The sequence below is a fragment of the Citrus sinensis genome, chromosome 1, assembly GCF_022201045.2.
Source record: "Citrus sinensis cultivar Valencia sweet orange chromosome 1, DVS_A1.0, whole genome shotgun sequence".
Classification (NCBI taxonomy): domain Eukaryota; kingdom Viridiplantae; phylum Streptophyta; class Magnoliopsida; order Sapindales; family Rutaceae; genus Citrus; species Citrus sinensis.
In genome coordinates, this window is record NC_068556.1 from 957810 (window position 1) to 982916 (window position 25107).

A 25107-nucleotide genomic window follows, 5' to 3' on the forward strand; every position below is an offset into this window, starting at 1 on the left:
TGCACGACCAAAATTACAGATCTTGATTCTGTTACCACAACGAAACACATGCACAAAAATAAAAACAACAATAACAATAATAATATTAAATAAATAAATAAGTATGAATTAAAAATATATATCCGTCGTGCTTGTAAGATTCTTAACTGAATTCACATTTACGTTGGCTTAGTAAAGAAGTGCTTTTCATGGAAGCTGATTGTTCTAATAATCTCCCTCATGGCTTTGTCCAGCAGAAGAATCAAGAAAGAATGGATGTGAATATATATCAAAGAGCTAAACTATAAGGTGAAAAGCTATCGGTATACTTAAAGCTTCAAGCCTTCTTTCTACCTTTGCATTTTTTTTTAATTCATTTCCTCTAATATATAAAAGTAATTGCTAATTTTTTTTAAATTTATAAAATAAATAGAATAAAAATTAGTGATTAATTTACAACTTACTTTTTTAAAAAAAAAACTAGAGTATCTAAAAATGAGCATTTCAAATATAAATACACGTGTTGAAAAAGAAAAACATATATTTTAAATAATATTAAGAAATATTCCATTAATACTAAAAAAAGAAAAAAAAAAGATGAGAAGAATAAGAGGTCAAAATCAAAAACAAAAAAAAAGGAAGCTTTACAATAAAAATTAGTGATTAATTTACAAAATTTACAACTTATTTTTTTATTTAACTTGAGTATCTAAAAATGAACATTTCAAATATATAAAAAATAATAATGAGTCTAAATTTTATTTTATTTAAAAAAAAAATTGATTGAATCATTATTCATCTAAGAATTGATTAAGATATTGAAAAATAAAAGTTATGAGGTTTAAAGCATGAGAACTATATGTGTTAAATAACGAGTGTGCTATATAGTTAGGTGTTCAAAGTAATTATGTACATTGACTTATAATAAATTGTCTTTAATAACAATTTATATGACGGAATTTTTATAATAAAATTTTTAGTAAAAGTGCGGGGCTATTTGAACCTATTAAATTTTCTCTTTAAATTTATTTTGATAAAAATATTTATTATTATTATTATTTAAAATTCTAAAGTTAACCTCACTAATCTCCTTCTTCTTCAATCTAAATGTAATAAAATTCTCTCTCTACCATGGTTATTCGTAAATAGAACTCTAACTCTAGATAGAAATTAAAATGGAGGATATACCATTAATTTTAGAAAAAAAAATTAAGTGGTGTTAGTTTTTTTTTTTTTGTTGAAAATTTAGCTGAAAAAAATCTTTCATTCTTTATGTTAGGTGAAAAAAGGGATGTCGATGGTGGATCTTATTCTTTTTTATTCTTGATAGATTATAGAAATAAATTACAAGTAGTCTGTCTCGTCACTAAAAATTATTTGCAATCTATCACTAAAGATAAATGCAAAAATTGATGAGAATTTGAAGAAATGGGAGAGAGAGAGAGGATAAGATTTGCTAAAAAAAAAAGAAAATATGGTTGGTTAGATAATTTTATTTAAAAAATACTGTATTAATAATAAAATATTCAATTGAGAAGAAATTAATGAGTTTAAATAGTTACACACTTATTAAAATTAGAATATCTAAAATAATTTTTAAAGTATAAATAGGGTATTCTTTCGTAAATTACCTGAATTCCGACTATTTTCGTTTTTTTTGCTGAAATTTTCATATGGGATGGTCCCGAATCAACTGCATGTCTTGTCAGTTAAATTAGTTAAAAGGACGTTAATATCTAAAATGCTGATTCTTTTTTCTTTTCTTTTTTTCCATTTTTCATACGGACCGAACGATGGCTGTTGGATCTGAACTATTTTTATAAATTGACCACCATTTTTTAGCTATTTTTCCATTGGCTGGATCCAAATCCAAAACTACCCGCAATGTTGCACACGTGGCGAGGGTTTTATTGGCTAGTCTGAGAATGTTCTTTTAATATGCAAGCAGTCGATCACACCCTACCTGAGTGTGAGCTCGCGTCAAAAAGTCAAAAGACAAAGCAAGTAAGCAACGCGTCAATCGGGAAGCAGACCAGAACAAAAGTGGGGGCAATTACGGTAAATATGCGTAAGCAAGTGAGGGCAGAACGGGAAATAAATAAAAAATTAAAAAAATGGGAAAAAAGAAAAGGTGGCGTACTTTAACGGCATAATTAAAAGCAAAGCAACAGCTTAAAATGTGCTCTCTGAAGCCAAGCCACCCTGTAATATCACAGACCCAGTTCCCCCCCTATTCTCCTATACACATTGCATTTAGAAGCTACATAAACCAAAACACTTCCAAAAACTACTCTCAAAAAACATTTTACACATGAACCAAAGCATTTTTATTACATTGCTTGCTTGCATATAGAAACTAGAAATAAGAAAAACTTTGTTATTGTTATTATTTTTGTGGGTGGTGTTTGTATTTGCATACATTTGCTGCTTGGTAAGCTAATGCTAGAGGTAAAGACTTGGAGAGACAACTGTGTCAGCATCATTTTTTGAGATTTGCGTCAGAGGAGAGAGAGAAAGAGAAGATCTTTTACTTTTAGCAGATCAAAGTGAGTTAAAGCAAAGGCGGCGAGAATTTATGATATGAAAGTGAAAGAGAGAGAGAGAGAGAGAGAGAGGGAGCGAACCATTAAAAACCAAGTTTTGTTGATAAGTTAATTGGGGCCTGGGGTGGGTTCATTGTGAATTGGTTTGTGAGTCATCAATGTCATTATAAAGACAATTTTGACGGGGAAACATACAGCGAGAGTTACAAGGCAGATAGAGAGAGAGAGAGAGAGCCTCAGACTTGCGTTGTGTTGTTCAATGTAATTATGGTGGCGTGTTTTAAGAGATAAGCAGCTGAATGAAGCCATTTTTTGGGTCTGGGTTTGTCTCAGTATCTGCAAACAAGACAAGAAAATAGAAGGTTTCTGTTGATGGGTGGCGTTGTTTGTCAACTTTTCTGAAGGATTTTTGCTGTTTGGATTTTGGTTTTTTGTTGCCTTTTAAGGCTTGTTTGGTGATAAAAAAAATGAAGTTCATGAAGCTGGGCTCGAAGCCTGATACCTTCCAAACTGATGGCAAATGCATCAGGTGAGCAGTTTTTTTTTTTGTTTTTTTTGTTTGAAAGTATTTAACTCGGTATGTGTTTTGGATGGAACTTGAGCTTCTGTTTCTTGTTTCTCTTTTCTGAAAATTCTATTTGGTCGTATAATTTTATATGATGATTATGTGTTGTTCAATTACCAGAAAGGGAACATTAACCTTACCAGTTTGAAGAGAAATCATCATTAAGAAATAAAATATTTCTCTCGTATTCCTTTTGCTAGGTAACAAATTAACCACATGGGTGTTTTGTGGAATAATTGTTGTTATTATTACGTTTGTGTTATGATGGGTGAGAGAGAGAGGAATCATGGGAGGGGAAAATAGAGAAGGTATCTGATGGGGTGGTCCAGCTGGTGAACTGTCCTTTATTTGAAGAGTTAGTGGTCCAAAATGTGGTAAAGGCATAAAGGGATGGGAGGAATTCAATCATCACATTGTGAATCTTAGTATGGTTTAGTGAAAAATTTGGATGTGGGTGGGTGGATGATATTGGTTAGCTGGTTGGATGGTCAAAAGAAGTGTTTGCTAATGGAATGACCTACCCTACTATTGGACGGCATGTGATGGTTGGAAATAGTACTGTAGTTTGATGATGGGCATGTTGATTTAGAACTTATAAGAGCATGTGAGGTCTCACCATTTTGTATTGTTTGGAATAACAAGATTTGAATGGAGGGTGGACTTGTCGTTCAATTCAACTATGAGAACTTCGTTGGGATGACAAGATTTTAAATATAACTCTGAGAGCATCTTTACTACTGTTCTTTGCTTCATTATAATTGAGCCAGTAGACCATTATGGTTTGTCTAACTTGTTCTCTGATATTGTCATTGAAACTCAATTTTACTTTTGAAAAAATATGATGCGACTAATCAACTATTCATCCCTGTCCTAGGACTAGACTGGATTACCAACATTTGAAGCTTGTTAATTGTCTGTTGGTTGAAGTGTCTCAAAGAAATACTGTAAATTAATTACATACTAGTTTGTTCTTGGCTTTTAAAAATATAAAATTTGTTTAACTGGATATGGTGTGCGCCTAGATATTTACTAGTATGATGGAAAACAGATTTTCACTTGATGATCAATTTCCCTTAAGATGACGATAATTTAGCTGCTCTGTTTGAAGTTTTTAATGGTACTAAATGTATTGAAAATTTGGGATATTGTAGTTTTTTTCTGGGTATTACTGCATCTCATTAAGATGAGTGACTGTTTATGGGCTTCACAGTACTCTTCTTGGACAGTGTGCTTAGCAAAATGTTATTGCCGCTTATGCAGGTATGTGACATCTGAATTGGCAACAGATGTCATCATAAACGTTGGTGAAGTGAAGTTCTATCTGCACAAGGTATAGTTTTCATGCTATTTACTTTTTTCTTCAAGTGAATGCGTTTGCATCAGCTCAGTCTAGTTGTTATCAGGCACGTTTTCACATTCCGCCAAGTTCTTGGACATTTTATGATGTTTGGTGCACATTTTCCTTTTACGATTACAATTGCACAGTTCAGTCTGCCCCTGTTTGTAAAATTGTTGCTTTAAATTACTTTTGCAGTTTCCACTGTTGTCTAAGAGTAATCGGTTGCATAGACTAGTGCTAAAAGCCAGTGAGGAAAATTCTGATGAAATGAATATAGTTGATTTTCCTGGTGGCCCAAAAGCCTTCGAAATTTGTGCGAAATTCTGCTATGGAATGACAGTTACATTTAGTGCTTACAATGTTGTGGCTGCTCGCTGCGCAGCCGAGTACCTTGAGATGACCGAGGACGTAGATAAAAAAAACTTAATTTTTAAACTTGAGGTGTTTCTCAATTCTAGTATCTTCCGCAGCTGGAAGGATTCTATTATTGTTCTCCAAACCACCAAATCTCTTCTTCCATGGTCTGAAGATCTGAAGATAATTGGGAGGTCCGTAGATTCCATTGCTTCAAAAACCTCTGTGGATCCTGCTAATGTCACGTGGTCTTATACATATAACAGGAAGTTATCAGCACCGGACAGGATAGTTGAGGAGGGTGTGTTTGGGGAGAGAATTGAATCTGTTCCAAAGGATTGGTGGGTTGAAGACATATGTGAGCTAGATATTGATCTCTACAAGCGAGTCATGATTGCAGTTAAATCAAAGGGAAGAATGGACGGTTCAGTAATTGGTGAGGCACTCAGAATCTATGCAGTTAGATGGTTGCCAGATTCCATTGATGCTTTGGTTTCTGATGCTCAAACCCTTAGGAATAAGTGTTTGGTTGAAACAATTGTTTGCCTATTGCCCACAGATAAAAGTGTTGGTTGTTCATGTAGTTTTCTGCTGAAACTGTTGAAAGTTTCCGTTTTGGTTGGTGTGGACAATTCAGCAAGGGAAGATCTGGTGAAGAGGATCAGTTTGAAGTTGCACGAGGCTTCTGTGAAAGATTTACTGATCCCAGCACGTTCTTCTCAGACTGCTTGTTATGATGTTGAGTTAGTGCAATGCATTGTGAATGAGTATTTGATGCATGAAAAGCCTAGTCGGGCTTTGGGTGATGTCGGCTGGAATGAAAAGGGACCTGATGATTTTGTTTTAGGGCATGGATCCTTGTTGGCTGTTGGTAAATTAATCAATGGGTATCTGGCAGAAATTGCACATGACCCTAATCTTACTCTTGCCAGTTTCATTGATTTGTCACAGTCAATTCCAGAGTCAGCAAGACCAATTCACGATGGACTATACAAAGCCATAGACAGCTACTTGAAGGTATGCTTTTATACCTGGAGTACCAATTCTTTTACAGCTAAGTTGTATAATTTAAACTGTTTCTGAGATGTTCCTAGACCATTATTAGCAAGTAGGCGCTTTTATACCTAGAGCACCAATTCTTTTACAGCTAAGTTGTATAATTTAAACTGTTTCTGAGATGTTCCTAGACCATTATTGGCAAGTAGGCGCTTTTATACCTAGAGTACCAATTCTTTTACAGCTAAGTTGTATAATTTAAACTGTTTTTGAGATGCTCCTAGACCATTATTAGCAAGTAGGCCCAAAACCACCCCAATAGACAGAGAGACTTGTATTTATCTATAATTAACTAAAAGAAATGTGTGATGATCAAGTCATGTAACGTCTTTTTGTATAATTTGTTCCTCTCTTGTTAATGAGACTGGAACACTTAAAATATATAGATGCAACTATTAGTGAAAACACTAGTTGAATGACATATGGATGGGCTACTATGTCTTCAGGAACATCCAGACTTGACAAAAGCTGAAAGAAAGAAGATATGTGGGCTTATGGATGTCCGAAAACTGACGATGGATGCCTCTGTGCATGCTGCACAGAATGATCGACTTCCTCTCCGGGTTGTGGTGCAAGTCCTCTTTTTTGAGCAAGTTAGAGCAGCTTCTGAGGTTCATGCTCTTAGAAACAATCCCCAAAATGCTTCACATTCCACGACAAACACAGATGAAGAATGGGAAAAGACAGCGGCAAAAGATGATCGCAAGTCCCTTAAGAAACAGATTAGCCAAATGAAGATAAAAGATGAAGAATTCCCAAAGAACGTGAAATTAATTAAGAAGAACAACAAAAGTAGCAAGAGTGGGCTGCAGTTGTTGCCATCTCGGTCAAGAAGAATATTCGACAAGTTGTGGATCGTGGGTAAAGGGCATGGAGAGAACAGAAGCTCTGAGACATCCGGGAGTTCTCAAAGTCCAACTTCATTGGCTCCTGGAGATACCAAGTCATCAGGCTCATCTTCACGACACCGGAGGCACTCTATATCTTAGAGGGGAAGGATTTTAAGGTTAATATGAATTGAACAGGTGAAAAAAAGGGGTCATAAAGTATCGCAAGTGTTAAAAAAAAATAAAAAATGGGGTAGGTTTTTGTCCTAGTTGATGATGGGTCAATCAAGAAGGGGTTGATTTGCAGAAATGCCTAGTCAGTTTCTTTTGAGCACCTTTTTTTTTTTTTTTTTTTTTTTCCCTCCCCTTTCTGTCATGACATCTGTTAATTCCAATTGTAAGATCATCTATTTTATTACATCAGTAGTTTCATTGAAGAGCTGTTAATGTTACATTTCTCCGTTTCATTCCCTAGACAAGAGCAGGCTGGTAAAACTTTTTCATGCACCATTTGCTTATTACAATCAGGAGTGCCTGGATGGGTAATTGGATAGCTACTACTAAAGTCATGAAGAGATGTACTAAACGGGATTTTTTCTTATGATTTTACCGGTAGCCGGGTCCGCAAAGTCAGAGTAATGATAGATTGATAAGATCGTAAATTAAGGGTATATCTTAGAATTTTGTGAGAATATTCTTTTAAAATTTTGCCGCTTGTTCGAAATGTCATAGCTTTACCATAGTGGAGGCAACTGGCAAGTTTCTGACTGACTAGCCATTAGATTATGGTAAAATTTTCTACGGGAACAAATATTTTTAGAGATTTTTTTCATTCGAAAAAGGTACGAGAATAATTTTATATTTAATTTTTTATTTAAAAAAAAATAAGAAATTTTTTTTATTCATTTCTTATTCGAAAAAGGGACGTAGATGAGGTGGAATCTCTATTTCCTCCCCTCCCCTCTCCTCCCCAATGCCATCCCTAAGATTACCAAAGCGGCAAAGGCCTAAACAAGTTTAATGAGTTTGCTCATGTATGTGTTTGTCCAGTTTCAAGTTCCGTTGACTTTCTGTATTTGACCCATTGGTTTCTCCCCATAACACATACAAAGCAACACAACTAGCTAACAGATAAAACAAAACATTCGGAGATCATCATTGCAACACAGACGGATTAAGATTTAAAGATGAAACCCAGATACAGAACCAGCCTGTCCCTTGTTATCTTCATCTTGTTCACTCTCTATTTGCCAGATATCACCACCTCTTCATCATCATCAAGAACCAAATGCAAAGCGTGGTTGGTACAATCAATACCCACGGACATGCCCCACCTGCCTCGTGTTCCTGGAATTGTTTCTTCTGGTAAACGAAATGAAACTAAAAAATGTCTATCTCTTCAATTTTTTTTTTTAATTTTAATTTGTTGTTATTGGGTGTTTGATTGTGTGTTTAAAAGGGAATGTGTTGAAGTGGTTGGCTGGTAACTCTACAAAGAGACTTGATATAATAGCTCAGTATTGGCAACTAATTGCACGTCCAAATAATTCTCGTTCTGGGGATTATGGTTACTCTGAAGATGATATGAAGAGATTTGGTGCACAAGAAGGCTTTGATGTTTATAAGTCCATTGAGAATGCTGCTGACCGTAATGTCAGAGTCAGGTATTTTATTTGTCATTTTAGTTTAGTTAGAATTCGAGTAAGATTCAATATTTTTTGAAAAAATTTGAGTAGGATTCTAAACAGCCTTCTGTAATCTCATAGGTTTACAAATCTTTCATAAATAAGTTTTCAGTTCATATCCCTTTGGTAACTATCTTTGTTCTGAATTTGAATCTTTTTTCAGGCTACTACAGCACTTAGGGGTATATCCCGACTTCACTACTGAAGCATCTAATCTTGCTTCAGGTAGAAAAAATGTGGAAAATGTGACTCTATTACTTGGTGATTGGTGGGGTTCAGGCATTGTCCATGCCAAAGTTTGGATATCAGATTGCCGTGATGTGTATATTGGATCTGCTAATAATGACTGGAAATCTCTAACTCAGGTACTTGTGTATGCAATGCAATGAGTTAATATTTTATGGGGAAGTAGAAGAGGTTGAAACTTTGTTCTTTTTTGGGGCCTCAACTAATTGATTAAGGAAAAACCAGAATCTCAATTTGTTTCTAATGCATATAACACATGCTTTTGAGACTTCAGGAGTCTGCTTCTGTGGGGTTACAGTGTCATCGATAGTCCTGAATCTTGATCATCGCATGGTTGCAGGTGAAGGAAGTTGGAATTTATCTTGTTGGTTGTCCAACAATAGCAAAAAAGGTTGAGGTTTACTTTGAAAATCTTTGGACACTTTCGTCTCTTAATTCTTCAACTTATACAAGAACTGTATCAGACCAACAATGGCAGGCTAATAGAACAGTTCCCTGCTGGTCTCATTTTCTTGATCCTAAGGGTAGGTGCAGGTACGTCAGAGAGTTCATTTGAAAACCTTGATGATCTTGAGCTCTTGTCTGGAGGAAAGTTTTGATATTTTGAAGAACTCTGCAATCTGATTTTGCTTTTCTTATCTGATGTTAGTAGATACTTCATTTTCTTCTATTATTGAGTGTTATCCTATATACTTAGAAAAGTGTTCTCAGGTTTTGATGCAACTGGCATAATTTCAGTGGATACGTGTTTAGTAGTATTAACAAAATCTTTTAATTTTCTTTGATTTTCATTTTGTTGAGATGTGTGGACTAATCATGTTTCGGAACATGGCTCTATGATTCTGTAGTAGTTTAGTATTCTCTCTGATGCATCTCAGCATGGATAAAGACATTGATGTTGACTCTAAGCCAGTAATTTTGTGCAATAGCAGTGAAAATTGATCTAGTTTCTGTGCAACTTAGTGGTTGTCTTAGACCTTTCTGAGGTTGACCGATATGGGTGCACAATATCTGGTGCAGTCACAGCTTATGTACAATTGATATATATTGCAAGTAAGAAGCAATTTAATTAAACAAAACCCATTTTTCTATCTAGAAAAAGGAAACAGTGTCAATTTCACCCATTTACTGGGATGCATCGGAATGCAGTATAAGCGGAAAAATACTAGCAGTTTGATAAAACAGTTGAAAGTTGATGATTTATGTACAGGTCACCTCTCCCTCCAGTTCTTGAGGTTCCTCATGTGGAAGGCTACCCTATACTGTCAGACCCTTATATGTTCCGAGAGACAATGGAGACTCCTGGAAGCAATTATTCTACTTTGCAACCTCATTACAGCTACCTCTCATTTGCTCCCCCAGAGGTAATTGAACAATTACTTCGTTGGTATGCTTGCACTCGCACAAACACATTCACATATAAACATTTTTCATATGCTCACCACAAAATCTAAAGAATCATTTAGAAATTGGTTGTCATTTTGCTCCTTCAAGCTTATCATTTAGAATGGAATTAAATCCACTGATATGTATGCCTATAAAGATCAATTTACATCCCAAACAAAAGTTAGGGGGGAAAAAAAAAGAGAGAGGGAGAGGGAGAGAGAGAACGTAGACAAAATGTTCAAATATTCATGTCTACCTTATTTCTGGCAAGCAGCTATCATTTGGCAAGTATATGGCTGATGAACAAGCTTGGGTGGATACAATCAAATCTGTAGGAACCAGAGCTACACTTAGGATTAGTACAATGGATTGGCTTGGTCAATCCCAATATTTGAAGCAAACTGTTTATTGGTCAGCACTTTCCTCTGCAGTTTCAGAGGTAATTTCTGACATCATCAGTTTTAAGTATCCTTTTACTGTACTGTCAAATTTAGTTGTTTAATACTAGTGATGTTTATGAACCACTAGGTTGTCTTCTCCAAGCATGCGAATGTGAAGATACTAGTAGCATATTGGGCACATTTTATCAACAACACAGATGAGTATCTCAAGTCTCTTCTATACTCCAATGTCCTTTGCAATTCTTCGAAGTACAACAAATGTTCTGGCAAAGTTGAGATCAAATACTATAAGGTGCCAGGATACAACTTGACAGGACCTGCCATTCAAAATGGAAGCAATACTGGAAATATTTATCCAGGCTTTACGAGAGTCAATCATGGAAAATATGCAGTGAGTGATTCACGAGCTCATATCGGAACAAGCAACCTTGTGTGGGATTACTTCTATACAACAGCTGGTGTCAGCTTTGGAACATACAATCCTGCGATTGTTTCACAGCTTCAAGAGATCTTTGATGCTGACTGGAACTCACCATATGCTTTTCCTGTCGAAGAGTTGGGTGACGGCCATGCTCATGCTTCTAGCATTTAAATGCTTGCTATTGTTTCTCAATTTAAAGTCAGTTCAACCTGTATCTTGCCCTAGTAACTGTACATGGATGAGTTGATCATAGTTTCATTTTCTTTTCTTGTTAACAGCATAGTTGTATTTGCTTTGCAGTAGATGCTTCCTAGCTTGGTACTAATTTCATTTATTTGAGAATTGACTATAATGAACAAAATAATGGTTGCATAAGCCTAATCTCCATGCTTCTAGTTCTTTTCTACTCTCTAATTTACACAAACAACGACACTATAGTCTTCAAATTGATTGCAAAATTTGTATTTTAACAGTCATAGCACTTATCAACAATCGCGTCACCTATGAGGCAAATTGTTGCGTTTATTATTAATTTATCCATATTATTAAATAAGTAGCATGTACCCATATTAATTTATCACATTAACGCAATTCTAATTTTGTATTTTGTACTTTGAATGTCTTGTTCAACCGCAAAATTTTGAAAGTAGATTCAATCCTAATATCCCATATGTAAATTGTAATATAAAATTGAAAAAATTACAACTATATTTTATCATAAAAGAAATAATTAATTTAGACAAAATTGATGATTATTTTGCAATAAGTTCTTTCATTTTTTATTGTTTTTTTGAGCCCATGTTGGCCCAAAAGGAAAAACCCTATGAACCAAAAACCTCGAATCAAAAATTGACCAATCAGTCAACAAATCGGACGGTGGAGATCGCTTCTTCAGGCTCAAAGAGTAGAAGAGTCACCCAAACACAGTAAAAACAGAGACGAGAACAAGGCGCCTTCTTCAGCAAAATCCGAGCTTTCAAGTGGAAAAATGCAGAGAATCAAATCTTTGTTAAGAATAAAGCATTCATTTAAACAAGTAGCGTTTGTGTCTCATCAACAGAGAAGCTTTTCTGCTTTACCGGATTACTCGTCAAATGATTATCTTCAAGACCAGGTCTCTTTACATTTACCCAAAGCCTCTTTTTTTTTTCCCCAATAATCGTGTTATTTTTGTATTTATATTGTTATTCATTACATAACCATTTAAGTTTCGGAGCCAACCCTTCATTTTATTTGAAAAAGTTTTTTTTTTTTTTTTAACTCAATGTATGGTTCAGCTTACTTCACTGTTGTGATTTCTTAATTCATCAAATTATGTTATTTTTGCGTTCATATTCCTATTGATAGTGTACACAATTAAGTTTTAGAGGCCACTCTTCATTTTCTCCATAGAAGGTTAATTTTTTTAAAATCAACGTATTCTTCTATTTTTTCTGCAAGTTTTCTTTGTTTGTGTGTGACATCAATTCATTATATTAGTATTCATAAAATACCCACTTCAGTTTTAGAGGTAACTCTTCATTTTCTTTGAAAAAGATTAAATGTTGGCTTCTATTTGATCTTTAAGTTATATTATTTGTCAGTGTCTGTTTTTTAAATCGAATTAATTACATAAAAAGTTTGTTACTTTACTGTAAAAAGTTTTACTTTGTAAATTTAGGTCTTAGTTGAAGGAAGAGCTAAGTCAAGAGCAGCTATTCTCAACAGACCCTCTAATCTGAATGCTCTTAATACTTCTATGGTTTGTTCTCTTTACTATTTTGTTTAATCCATACATATGTACAGACTAGGAAGCCGTTAATATATTGGGGTTTTAATGGCTGATTTTTATCTTATTGATAGGTGGGTAGGCTGAAGCGATTGTATGAATCATGGGAAGAAAACCCGGACATTGGGTTCGTCTTGATGAAGGTATATAGTTTCTCTTTGTATGTTTTGAAGCTATCTTAGTTTTGTTCTTGAAATCATGTATTTTTCAGCTTCGTGGAGGTGTTAGATGAGAGCATAACAATTTGAGAGTATTGTGTTTTTTATTCTAAAGCCTATTACTTGATGTTTCAAGGAGATACTTATTATCGTGATAGACGTAATGACATTTGTAGTTGCAATTTTATGTATGTCTCATTTAATATCTACATGGAAATGTTCTTAAAATTGGATTTCAGCACGCATCTCATGCTTCAATTTTGGCAATAGTTTTACTCTAAGCTTTATCTTGAATTTTTTGAAGGGCGCTGGCAGGGCTTTCTGCTCTGGTGGGGATGTCATCGCTCTTTATCAGTTACTTAATGAAGGTGGATTACTATTCAATCTTTTCTGAATGTATATTCATCAATATTGACTCTATTTACTTACTAGTTTCATTATCTGCCAGTAAATTTAAATGACTACCGGTCACTTGGGTAGAAATTATTTTCCTATGCATAACTGATCAGTTGCTGTTAGTCTTCTGTTTTGGTTTCAAACATGTCATAAAATTTTATTCGGTTTTTTTTTTTTAATTAGAAAAAAATGTTCTTGTAGTTTGCATAAGAAAGTTACTTGTGTACTTCTCTGACTATTTGCTTTATTGCAGGAAAATTTGAAGACTTTAAAAATTTTTTTGAGACGTTATATCAGTTTGTATACCTTCAAGGAACATTTGTAAAGCCACATGTGAGAGTTCACCCTTTTCTAGATTTCATTGTTGAGATATAGTTTAGCGCTTTAGGTATTTTATCTAAGATATTGAGCCCTGATCTTTATAACTTGGGATAATGGCAAATCCTTGGATGTTCTTTTTCTAGTAACTTTCTTCTTTTCTTGCATAATTTAACTTTCTGTAACTGTTTAACTGTACTGCCTGTCTAATGGAAACTTGTACAGGTGGCTATATTGGATGGTATCACAATGGGATGTGGAGCTGGGATTTCGCTGCAGGGGATGTATCGTGTGGTCACTGATAAAACTGTATGTGACTGGCTCTATATTTCAGCAAATGTAATTATTACTATTAGAAATCACAATCAGATACCTTCCTATTGATGCTGTGTTCTTTGTCGAAGGACTTTTAGAAATGGGCCTTCTGGTGTATGTGATTCATATACAGTCACCATCTTCTTCAAAATTCTCTCAAGAAAATGTCTTACTTATGCCTAAAATTTACAGGTTTTTTCTAATCCAGAGACTCAAATGGGGTTCCATCCCGATGCAGGGGCTTCGTTTTATCTGTCTCACCTGCCTGGTTACTTAGGTGAGGTCCATCTCTTTCAGCTTTGAGGATGCAATTGTTTGCAAAATTGCTGAAGTACTTTGATATATGTTAGTTTTCATTTTCTTTTATGTACATCTATAACTGCTGAAGTAGGGAAATGCTTCCATTTTGCCTACTCTTCTTTGGGTTTTGTTTCTTTCAGGAGAGTACTTGGCTCTAACTGGAGAAAAGCTCAATGGTGTAGAAATGATTGCTTGTGGTCTTGCCACCCATTATACGTTAAATGGGGTTCGTTATACTGCACTTTATTTTACTTCACTCTGTGTTTCTTCTCTTTGTTACTCTTCATATGCAGCGTATAATTGTTTTCTAAGTCTCCCTGACAGAGACTTCCACTGGTTGAGGAACGAGTTGGAAAATTAATCACAGATGATCCTTCAATCATAGAGACTTCTCTTGCTCAATATGGTGACCTTGTCTCTCTAGATAGGGAGAGTGTTCTTCGCAAGTAAGGTTCCAGGATAGTTTTCTTACTTCTGCCACCTGCCTCACATGGCATCAATTTATTATCTCTTACACAAAAGCTGATGCTTTGGTGATGTTCATGATTAAAATTCTGAATTATTTATTTACCCTTTTCTCTTGTTTGGTTTCAGGATTGAGACAATTGATAAATGTTTCAGTCATGACACAATCGAGGAAATTATTGATGCTTTGGTTGGTTTTATTGGTTATTATTATTATTATTATTATTTTTCCCTTCATTGATTTAGTAAAACTTCATAAACTGAGAAAAAAATGATTAAAGATAGAAAAAGAAAACTTCCATTGAACACTTGTAATGTCTTCACCAAGTGGAGAGATTTGCTTTTGCCAGCTAAATAGTTAGAAACCGACTCATATATTTTGCAAATGAGCATTACAAGTTAAATCAGATTAGGTATTTGGATTTGATCTATGAAAGACTAATAAAGACTTTCCGTGCTGCCTTTGGAATCTGGCTTCAAAAAATTGTCCTCATGAGTTGTATCTGGATGCTTCAAAGTTGAAAACTTGATTTCCACTAGAGCTTGAAGTTATCGTTTTCAGGTCTCACTAGAAGTTAGCAATTTACACCACTTGTTGAAATGTGGGAATCAGTAATAACCGTGCACTGCACTCCAACATGTGTTGGGCAAGTTGGTTTTGCCTCGTAACAAAGATAACATTGATAGAGGAAGCAAATTTAATTTTCATCTGGTTGATTAAGTATTTATTTTACTTGTTGTCATTGTCCATGTGCTCAGGAAAATGAGGCAGCTTCCTCTTATGATGTATGGTGCAGAAAAGCTGTTGAAAAACTGAAAGAGGCATCTCCATTGAGCTTGAAAGTTACTTTACAATCAGTAAGGCTTCTTTCCTTGTATCTCCATTCAGTTGCCATTTGGCTTATTACCAGCCTGACTTAAGTTTCTCTTGCTGCATTCAGATACGAGAAGGTAGATTCCAATCTCTTGATCAGTGTTTGGTACGCGAATATCGCATAACCCTCAATGGGATCTCCAAAAAGGTCTCAAATGACTTCTGTGAGGTAAATAGACATTTCAAAAGTTTGACGTAGGAGACACTTTTAAATCTCTTACTGATCTTACCACTTGAATTCACTTGTCTATAGGGCATTCGGGCTCGGTTAGTGGATAAAGATTTTGCACCTAAGGTAAATTCTTTCACCATCCCATTTTAGCTATATTTACTTCTTCCGAGCTTGCTTAAATTGGGTTGTAATTTCAAATATGCAGTGGGATCCTCCAAGTTTAGCAGATGTGAGCAAAGATATGGTCGACTGCTATTTCTCCCCATTTGATGAGTTGGAGCCTGAACTGCAGCTGCCCACGGCGTTGCGAGAACCTTACATCTGAGATAGATTTATACATTTTGAAGCAAGAATGCTGAAATTTTGTCGTTGTCATCTGTTCTAATCAACCTGTGCCATTTTTCATTTTTTGGTTATACATATTGAAAATTTTGGAATATAATTTGTTGTAATTGCATATTACCTTAGGCCTTGGATGTTCGATAAGATGTTCTCTTGATTATTTTATACAATAATTTTAAGCAACCCTTTGAAATTTATTTCCTCTGCCTAGATGTGAGAATGAGTATAAATAAATAATAAATTTATAGGAGATTTGTTAAACCATAATTGGATTTTGAACTATGATAAGAATTTCAACAGCTGCAGATGAAGGCCCCAGGCTTAAGCTTTGACCTTGATAACATGATATGACAATCAGGTGCACAACGCACCCCCGTGCGTGACAATACGCTTGTCAAGATTCAAACAAGGGAACTGAGTGCGACAGTCATGCTGATCACTTCCCACAAGTTAGATGCCACAAGTCCCCACAAATTCAATAGCTAACTTTGTTACAAACTCTTTCATGGCCAGATATTAATATCAATATGCTGAGACCTATATTTTAGCCAGGAAAATAGAGGATTCATTAGGAAAAAGAAGCTAGCTGCTGTTGAACCGACAGCTTTGGTACTTTTAGATGTCATGCACTTGGACTCGATATAGATTGTTAAGCTAAACAACTGCTTTCTATAGATTCTCAGTTATCTCAGAACTTTCACATACACACACCTAAGACTAGGTTAAAAAGAATTCTATAAACATTTTATACCGCCGCCATGGAAACTCCAGAGAGCTGTGTGTCAAACTTCAAAGTGATGCCCATACTGAAAGAAAGTTCTTGACTAAGTAACTTGGCCCCGTAAGGTACATTAGCCTTAATGATGTCATCAGCAGAATTACAAATACGACAATAGGGGCCTCAAACCTTGCACCCACGACCCAACACTCGTTGGATCACATTTGCAAATATTCATGCATTTTCCGCAAATGCAACTGATAGGAGTCACTCAGTGTAAACAGGCGTTCATGCTGTAAACAGGCATTCATGCAAGTTGGTCAATGCACCACGGGCTACAATACGACAATAGGGGCCTCAAACCTTGCACCCACCACCCACCACTCGTTGGATCACATTTGCAACATTCTTGCATTTTCTGCAAATGCATCTGATAGGTGTCACTCAGCTTAAACAGGCGTTCATGCAAGTTGCCCGATGCACCATGGGCTATAAGACAGTCACACTTCATCTCACCAAACTCGATCCCACCAAATCGCTTCCTGTCTGCCACTGGCCGTCCGGTAAGGGGTTGGAATGACCCAGTGTTTCGGAATTTTACTTTGTCCTCAGACATGTGAATAAATTGCTGGTAAAATGTTATCCATGTAAATATGAGTGAACGAACCACTTAACCAGTTCGGCCATCATAAAGTCTCCCTGTTCCCCATTTGGAAAATCCAGCCCTTTCACGTATGTACAGCAAATGAATGCTATCCAGTCCATGGGACACTCAAACAAACAAAACAGAAAGTAATGCTTGAATATGAAAGTAATTCCGCTGTTTCTGGCCCCAATGCAATTTAGCAACTGAGACACAAAACTGAAACAAAATAGAATCTAAAAGATGACGAGCCAAAAGCTGGATAAACAACGAAGTAGGGAAAAAAAAAAAAGAAAAACAATTTGTTTAGGCACAGAACACTCTTGCAATTTCATGATGCATACTCAGCCACCAAAATCCAAATAAGAAAATTTCTTATTTGCTATGACACACTGCAGTAATAGCATAAAAATCAATACTTGCAAGTAATCACAGTTACCTCTGATGTTGCTCAGTGATGACCCCACCAGTGGAAGTGGCAAAAGGAGTGGCATAACTCATCAAGCCATCACAGGCCCCCTTTCCTAAAGCAGCCTCTAAAAGTTGAGCAGGAGTTTGCCTTGAAGGAAAAGCATGTGGATTTTAACAATGCCTTGTATCGTAAAAGGGAAATTTTATTGACTCTAGAAAACCTAATACACCCTTCTGCCCATGCATGCTTGAGAACTTGTCTCCAAGACAAGCGGAATGAACCTGCATTATGAAATCCAAAAAATCATAAATATTAATGAAGGGGGGCACTTTTTAGGGTGGATTCACCAACCAGAAGGCCGTCTCAATAATTCAAAACCAGACCAAGTTTAAGCAAATTTAAATGAACATTTACTACACCTTGATGATATCTTGCATTTTTGTACAATTTTTCTTGTTTCCATTCACACACACTGCCATCTTCAACATGCACATAATATAGAAAATTACAAGTAAACGAGGTCGTGTGAATGTTTGCATACATATATGAAAATGAAAATAGTGATTCAGGTGAAATACCATATTGACTGACTGTCTGATAGATACCACAGCAAAATTCTTTCCATCATCATTAGAAGATAGCAAAACTTTCAAAACCAATCCCCGTTCGGTGTGCTTCAATTTTATACTGTGATCAGCCCCAATTTCTGCATATTTTCCGATCACAATGTCACCACTCTAGAGGTTAACATCAACACAAGGAAATCCATCATTATCTAGGCTGTCAGCACGGCCAACTTTACTTTGTATCTTTCCGAAGTTCAACATATCATCAGATGGCCGGCTCTTCACCTGTATATCTTTGTTATCGACCTCAGCCTTGTAACTTTCAGATCGAAACACGCCGCACTCCAGAGAGGCCTGGTTCATAACCAGGGAGTCCTCTTGGTTGTATCCCAAGTGGACGTTCACAGCCACATTGGCATTCTACCCATTATCGAGCTCTGGCCTTGACAGATTATGGCCATAACCTGGTCTTCCGAGACAATCGGAAATCAATATCCAAAAAAGAGGCCTCTGAGGATAAAACAGCTGCTGCAATAGAGTATCCACTCTGATGTTTGGATTGGTTGTTGGAAAACCAATGGCCTGAGGAGAATGCTTCTGGGACTGATAAAGGACCCAACCTTGCATGGTCATGGTTTGCAAATGGGATGGGATAATCCCACAGCTCAATCCTAGCAAGAACGACATGTCAAGTTCACAGTGAATGAACTTAATGGGTTTCTCTATTCAATCTCCTTTAAAAGTTATTTAATGCCCCATGCAGTACAACAATCTTCCTCTTCTTCAGTTCCAACAAGCTCTACTATTCCGTGGACAAGGATTGGAAGGATTCGTTTTTCCCTTCCAAAGATTTAACAGCTAGATTGGTACTAAGGTTCTAAACACGTAAATTTCAAAGTTATCATCATCTGAGAGGTGTACAGAAAATTCGTCAAGCCACATGGAATGACGTGTAATCTTGGGATTAATTAAATATCCCCATAAATTAATTCACTACAGATATAGCATTAATGAAATTAACCATACATGAAAACAAATAGAGAAGGGAGTTGTAACAAAAATACACAGCATTGTTAAAGAAAAATAAGAAAGCTTCAAACTCACCTTCTCTGCACCTTTGATAGAAAAGTAACCCCCATGATCAAAATCACAATCACCTTTCTCTGCTCCCTTCATCCAGCAGAGGTCAGACTTCACCATCAGAGGAATCCTCCCAAGTATGATGTCCGTAGTTTCCTCAATTAGAACCTCCTTCTGAATAAATTGTTCTCTTCTAGTTTTGAAATTGCCACTTATGACACGTTTTTAAGTGTGTACCTGACAAAGTACAATGATGCAACAAGATGTAAGTAATTAAAAGGCAGAAAGACAAGAATAAAAATATCACACCCAAAGAAATGCCATTTTATCAATAGAAAAACTAACAGCACTTTTTATTCACCTGAAGTTAACGTTAACTTTCATCCAGGGTGAATATGTCATATTCTGCAACTTTGCATGCCAAGGAAGCATGTCCTGCACGTCGCCTCTTTCACCAGCAAAAAAACTAGGCTTATCAAGAGTGACCTGCCCAAATCTCATCGAAGCATATCGCCACTGACCCTCTCCTTTCTTTGATGGATCCTAACCAGGCTCAACTACAGTCACACCAAAAGAATCAAAGGCTGTCTGGAGACCATTTTTAATAAACTCATTGTATGAGTTGATCTGGTGACTAACCAGACCGTATTCCTTAAAAAAAGACATTACTGCCTTCCTACAGAATGTTTTCAAAAACTCCTCCCCAAGATCATGTATGCTGCTTGGATCTGTAAATTCATTATCATCTTGAACTGAAAACTTTTCATCCTTACTACTCATGGCTATACCTTCCTTGGCATTTGATGATGCCGGATGCCCCCATTTGTCTCAAAATCTGCAAATATAGCAAAAGTATAAAAGATTAAAAAAACTAAAAAATGAATAAATACAGAAGAGATTGTCTCAAAATCTGCATGCTGCATGCAAAGCAAAGTTCAAGTTTCTACGTCTCTTAATCCATCTCATTTTCATTTCCAAAACACAAAAAGCACAAAAAACACAACCGAACTCCCCAAAAAATGGAGACAGAAACTTACGTTGAGCTTTAAAATTCAATTGGGCGTGTAGCGTCAATTGTCAAATAGACGTTAAAAAAACTGAATCTTTGTTCACCAACAGTCTCAAAATCATAACTTTCTAGGGTTCATCAACGGTCATTCACACAATGTGTTTGCTCGTTGTTCTGTTTGGCGAAAGAGAAGTAGAGAACAGAACCAGAGAGAGACGATGAAGCCGAAGAGACGCTCTTCAAATTTTGTTTCTGTTTTGTCAGTGTCTCTGCTGCTTGTGTTGCTTTTTGAGGAGTGGTTTCACTGGTAATAAGTTGTACTTTCAAGAGGTGATCTTGTAAATTCATCATTAAGGATTTGGTTCGGAAAGGTGTATGGTTGGAGGACGATTTTTGCCTTTGAAATGCTTGGGAGTTTGGGGAGAGGACTGATGAAAAGCAACCTGAGTTATAGGGTTAAATTTGAGAAAGCAAATATTCGGTGAATTTAATTTGCAAAATTATTTATTAGTTAATCACGTTATATAGTCATCTCACATTAGTATTTTAACATTTCATTCGAAATGTGTGACATTTATTTATTCATTATATTTTTAGATTAATAATTTTTTTAAAAAAAATAATTTATAATTTGATGATTACTAAGATTATTTTAAATATTTAAACACGATTTAAGAGAGAATTACCTCCACTCAATTATTTAATTGAGAGAGAATATTAAGTCTTCTTAAAAGGAACTCAAATTTGTGAGAGCAGTAGCTCATCATTCTTGCAAAGAGATTAACAACTTTCTTTAGTATTATCAAGTCTTGAAAAATGTTTTCGTTTGCCTGAAATTGCTGTAGTGCATGTATGAGATCAAAGTATTGTAACTGTGTGCTTTTAAAATTAAGCAAAAGAACAACAATTACAAACGTGCGCGTAATATACAGTCTATGATGAATCTCATCAAATATTAAAAATAAAACCATAGTACTTGGAATTATTTGGGTGGAGGATGGTAGAATAGTTTAAAAGACAATAACTGACGTTCTATGTATTGGCCTGCATTGCTAAGTATATGATCTTCTAAATACGGAGCTTTGAGTATAAATTAGATTTAAAATGAAATATTGTTTATTACTAGATCATGGAGAAAATGTGACGGGTCTAAGACAATAGCTAGCACAGGTTTCAACTTCAATCCAAGCGGCGAAGGAGGTACTCAACTTGAACGAGCTTGGTAAAGGGCATGATCCAATCTCCATAGAGTCTTGAAACTACAGATGGATCCACTTTGAACCTCGCTTGCTTGTCGCCGTCATTGCCGAGGCTCACTTCTTGCCCGAGTACCATCGCCTTCTTCTCAACTCTCTTCTTCACCATCTGTTCTACATTCTCATATGTTAATAGATTCATCAGAGCATCTCTGTCCTGAAACAAACCAAAACAATAGCTTAGTTAGTGCCAAATTATCGGTTTTGTCTTACTTGAATTGCTGCTGGAGAAAACTAAGACATTAGAGATGACAGGTAAGTTGTATGAAGTTCTAGAAATGATGTTAAGAAAGTTGAAGTTGGAAACTTAAGCAGAGTTCCACCACATGACAATGTTCTAAGATTTTGTTGAATATCGCCTTACAATGTGGGTTCTGTATGTCTAGTGAAAAAGGTTCACCTATAAGATAGTATCTGAGGTAGAAAACATAACGTTTCAACGATTGAACATTTAAAACTTCGAAATCTGTGCTCTACGTAGAAAATTCACAGTTTAGGAAACGCTGCCAGAGGAAATTAACTAGTCTGAGATGACACGTAAATTGCATGAAGTTCAAGAGATGACAGTTGAGAAAGATAAGCAGAGTTTCATCAAACAAATAATTGATCGGCATGGGAATTACAAGTGAACTATACAAAAGAATGAAGTTCAAAAAACGTTAACTATAAGATAGTAATTAAGGCAAGAAACATTATTGGTTTGACAGTTGATCATAATGAAATTTAAAACTGGTCTCTACATGTCCAGAAACTTCCACAGCATATCAATAATTTGGTCCTGAATGCTTAGGAGCCTCTCTAGTTCTTCACATTGGTAAGTTGGTAAAACTAATGAAGAAACTTGCTGAAATTACTGTAGTGTTTAACGATAAAGATTTAATACCTTAGCACGAATTGCAAGTTCATATTCATGTGGGGCATCCCTGAATTTAACCTCGGCTACGAATTTCCCATAATGTATCCTTCTAGAGAGAGCCTGGAAGGGAATAGGTATCAAGTTGAGCCAATATTAATTGAAACAATCGTAAGATCCCTTAGTTTTAATCTTGAAGAGAACTATTGCAAGTGCGACACAAATAAAAAGGAATATGCCCCAATTACCTGTAGACAGGCAAGATCGCTAGTGGCAGTTGATGCATAGTTGCCATCATCACCCTCAGCAACAAAAAGCGGAAGCAATTGGTTGAAGTACATATCCCATATGATCTTATTTTTGTTGATCGAAGTCCCTGCAGGATGCAAAACCTATGCTCGGGGATTAGTCAAAAAGATAAATGAACTTGCTTTCAAGTATAGAATTATGGAAAAGAAAACCAGAGTTCTGGTAAACTAATTTACCTGCGGATATTTGAAAGGCGGTACAAATGAATGCGGCAGTTTATCAGGGAAGAAGGGACTTTCTTCTGGATTCTCATATCTCCCAGCCTTTTGCATGCCATATCAAATACCATTTTTAGAGTTAGATTAACCAATTCAAAACATAACCAAAACAAAACTAGTCATTAACTCAATGTTCACTGGCAATGTTACTGATTTAACAAATGGCATTCTATTCATATGTCAACACAGCCTCACATAAGTAGCTACTGAAAAAAAGAAAAAAAAAAAAAAGAGAGAGAGAACAGCAGAACCAGTAAAACAAACCATCAACAGTTACAGAACATTAGATAAGCTACAAGGAGACATCACTATAAATGTATATAAGAATTAGCAAAGCTCATTAAAATGTCTGAGCTAATCAGAAACCCGACTCTACCATCTCAATATATTGACAAACACTATATCCCCAATAAGCCTATAACCTGCTCTGAATTAATAAGTTGCATTAATAGTTAAGTTCTAAATTCATGGGCAAGTCCTCCTTCCTATTCAAAAATCAATAAAATATGCATATTTTAAAACTTATGTACCACATTCTCTAGCAAACATTGTGAAATACAAGCCTTTTATTTTATTCTCTCAATCATGTGCTACGGTTATGAAAGACAAGTATAATAATATTAACATAGACAGAATCATTACATGTCATGGACCTGGTGATGAAACAAAATCCAGCAGATTAAGAGAAAGACATATGAATCAAACATAACCAACAAACAATTTTAAAAAAGGAAAAAGGACAGAAACTTACTGTGGCTTGCATGGCCTCTGATTGTTGAACAATGTATTGAAGCAAAGAACCAGAGAAGCCAGGAAATGAAGCATAAGATTGATCATAAGCTGGAGCATTAAGAGGGTGCTTAGCTCTCTCAATGAGACAGAATATAATGGTATCTTCTTGCCTAATCAATGAGTCCCTCACCAAGTCAAGCGTTAAATCCCCTGCCAATGCCATCTTGTTCTCTACTACAAGGACTACAACTATCAACACAACCAAAAACATTCTCAATGCAAAATAGAGAATCCTCAATAAACAAAATGAGAAAATAAACACAAATGAAAAATAGATTCTTAGTAATCGTTACCAAATCTTTTCTTAATTAAGAAGAGATATTTCTTCCTCTGGGCTGAATGTCTAATTGTGAACTAGAAAATATAGAAATGGCTGGCGCAGAAGGAAAGCGATGAGCGTGGCCGCGTGGGGTTAGTGGGGGCCATTTTTTTAAAGGCAAGAGTTTGAGTAACGTCCAAATTTTGCGTGGATTCCATGGTCGCGTTTCCTTTTTCAAGTGATTAATTGTTAGTGGGGACTTTTCGCAAACACGTTTTCTACATAGTTTTATGTCTTAGTCGGAGACCCGATCATTCTGTTCTGCCAATAATATTATAATTGGGTTCTCGGCTGCTTTTGATATTTCGGGAAAAATTATCAGCCATATACTCTTAAATGATATTTGTATTAAACGTGTATGAATAACTTTTAAGTGTATCACTCGTATATCATAAGTTAACAAAATATTTCTGTCATCCACCAATCCATTAACTTCCGTTTGCAAACGATGACATCATAAAGGTAATTTAGTCTTTTAAAATTGACGAAACTTTAATTAAAAAAATGACATGTCATCTTATTTACCTAGTAAAAACTGACATATCATATGATATATATTGATAAAAATGACATGTCATCCCATTTATCGAATAATTGTTAATAATTGCTAAAAAAATTATTTTACAACCGAATCTACTCCTCCAAAATTTAACCTAAATTTTTGAAGATCTACTCCTCCAAGCTCCAACTGAAAATTTTTATGGTATAATATGTAGAATTGTAAATAATATATTGTTAATAATTTTTATGGTATAATATGAATGTTTTTTTATGGGTATTGTTAATAATATATACCATTAATAATTCATTTTTTAATCAAAAAAATGTATTGTTAACAACAAAATAAAAAAATTTGTGTATTGAAAATTTATGTTAATTTTTAGGGTAAATTTATCTTTTTATCTCATTTTGAGTTCCAAGGGTAAAATAGTCAATTTGTCACAATTCTGTTAACTTTCTAACGGAAGTTAACGGATTGGTGGACGACAGAAGTATTTTGTCAACTTAAGATCTTCGAGTGA

General features: G+C 35.4%; 4 protein-coding genes and 1 pseudogene across 6 annotated transcripts; 3 read left to right on the top strand and 2 right to left on the bottom strand.

The window, feature by feature from the left end:
- Positions 1-2156: 2156 nt before the first annotated feature.
- LOC102629690 (BTB/POZ domain-containing protein NPY1) lies at positions 2157-7100 on the top strand. Of its 2 annotated transcripts, none has more exons than XM_006483419.4 (4): positions 2157-3051; positions 4348-4417; positions 4622-5797; positions 6283-7100. In XM_006483419.4, the coding sequence occupies exons 1-4, from the start codon at positions 2990-2992 to the stop codon at positions 6823-6825; spliced, it is 1851 nt and encodes a 616-aa protein (XP_006483482.1). In that variant the 5' UTR covers positions 2157-2989; the 3' UTR covers positions 6826-7100. The 2 variants fall into 2 exon arrangements, with proteins under 2 accessions (XP_006483482.1, XP_015387294.1); XM_015531808.3 differs by lacking the exon at positions 2157-3051 and adding an exon at positions 3414-3866.
- Positions 7101-7362: 262 nt separating this feature from the next.
- LOC102629400 (uncharacterized) lies at positions 7363-11183 on the top strand. The gene is made up of 7 exons (XM_006483418.4): positions 7363-8028; positions 8123-8327; positions 8512-8713; positions 8935-9128; positions 9805-9958; positions 10255-10419; positions 10509-11183. Exons 1-7 carry the CDS (start codon positions 7851-7853, stop codon positions 10971-10973), a joined length of 1563 nt encoding a protein of 520 aa, XP_006483481.1. The 5' UTR covers positions 7363-7850; the 3' UTR covers positions 10974-11183.
- A 491-nt stretch (positions 11184-11674) lies between these two features.
- On the top strand, positions 11675-16107 carry LOC102629112 (3-hydroxyisobutyryl-CoA hydrolase-like protein 2, mitochondrial). The gene is made up of 14 exons (XM_006483417.4): positions 11675-11916; positions 12463-12543; positions 12645-12713; positions 13033-13096; positions 13378-13457; positions 13668-13751; positions 13950-14034; positions 14198-14283; positions 14382-14503; positions 14652-14712; positions 15282-15380; positions 15464-15565; positions 15650-15691; positions 15774-16107. The coding sequence occupies exons 1-14, from the start codon at positions 11791-11793 to the stop codon at positions 15891-15893; spliced, it is 1221 nt and encodes a 406-aa protein (XP_006483480.1). The 5' UTR covers positions 11675-11790; the 3' UTR covers positions 15894-16107.
- Positions 15948-20109, bottom strand: LOC102628852 (DNA-directed RNA polymerases IV and V subunit 2-like; annotated as a pseudogene).
- Positions 20110-21202: 1093 nt separating this feature from the next.
- LOC102628351 (chorismate mutase 2) lies at positions 21203-24337 on the bottom strand. Of its 2 annotated transcripts, XM_006483416.4 has the most exons (6): positions 24060-24336; positions 23726-23955; positions 22933-23019; positions 22696-22839; positions 22478-22570; positions 21203-21751 (listed from the first exon to the last, which is right to left on the bottom strand). In XM_006483416.4, exons 2-6 carry the CDS (start codon positions 23927-23929, stop codon positions 21518-21520), a joined length of 762 nt encoding a protein of 253 aa, XP_006483479.1. In that variant the 5' UTR covers positions 23930-23955; positions 24060-24336; the 3' UTR covers positions 21203-21517. The 2 variants fall into 2 exon arrangements, with proteins under 2 accessions (XP_006483479.1, XP_006483478.1); XM_006483415.4 differs by having other exon boundaries at positions 23726-24337.
- Positions 24338-25107: the final 770 nt, after the last annotated feature.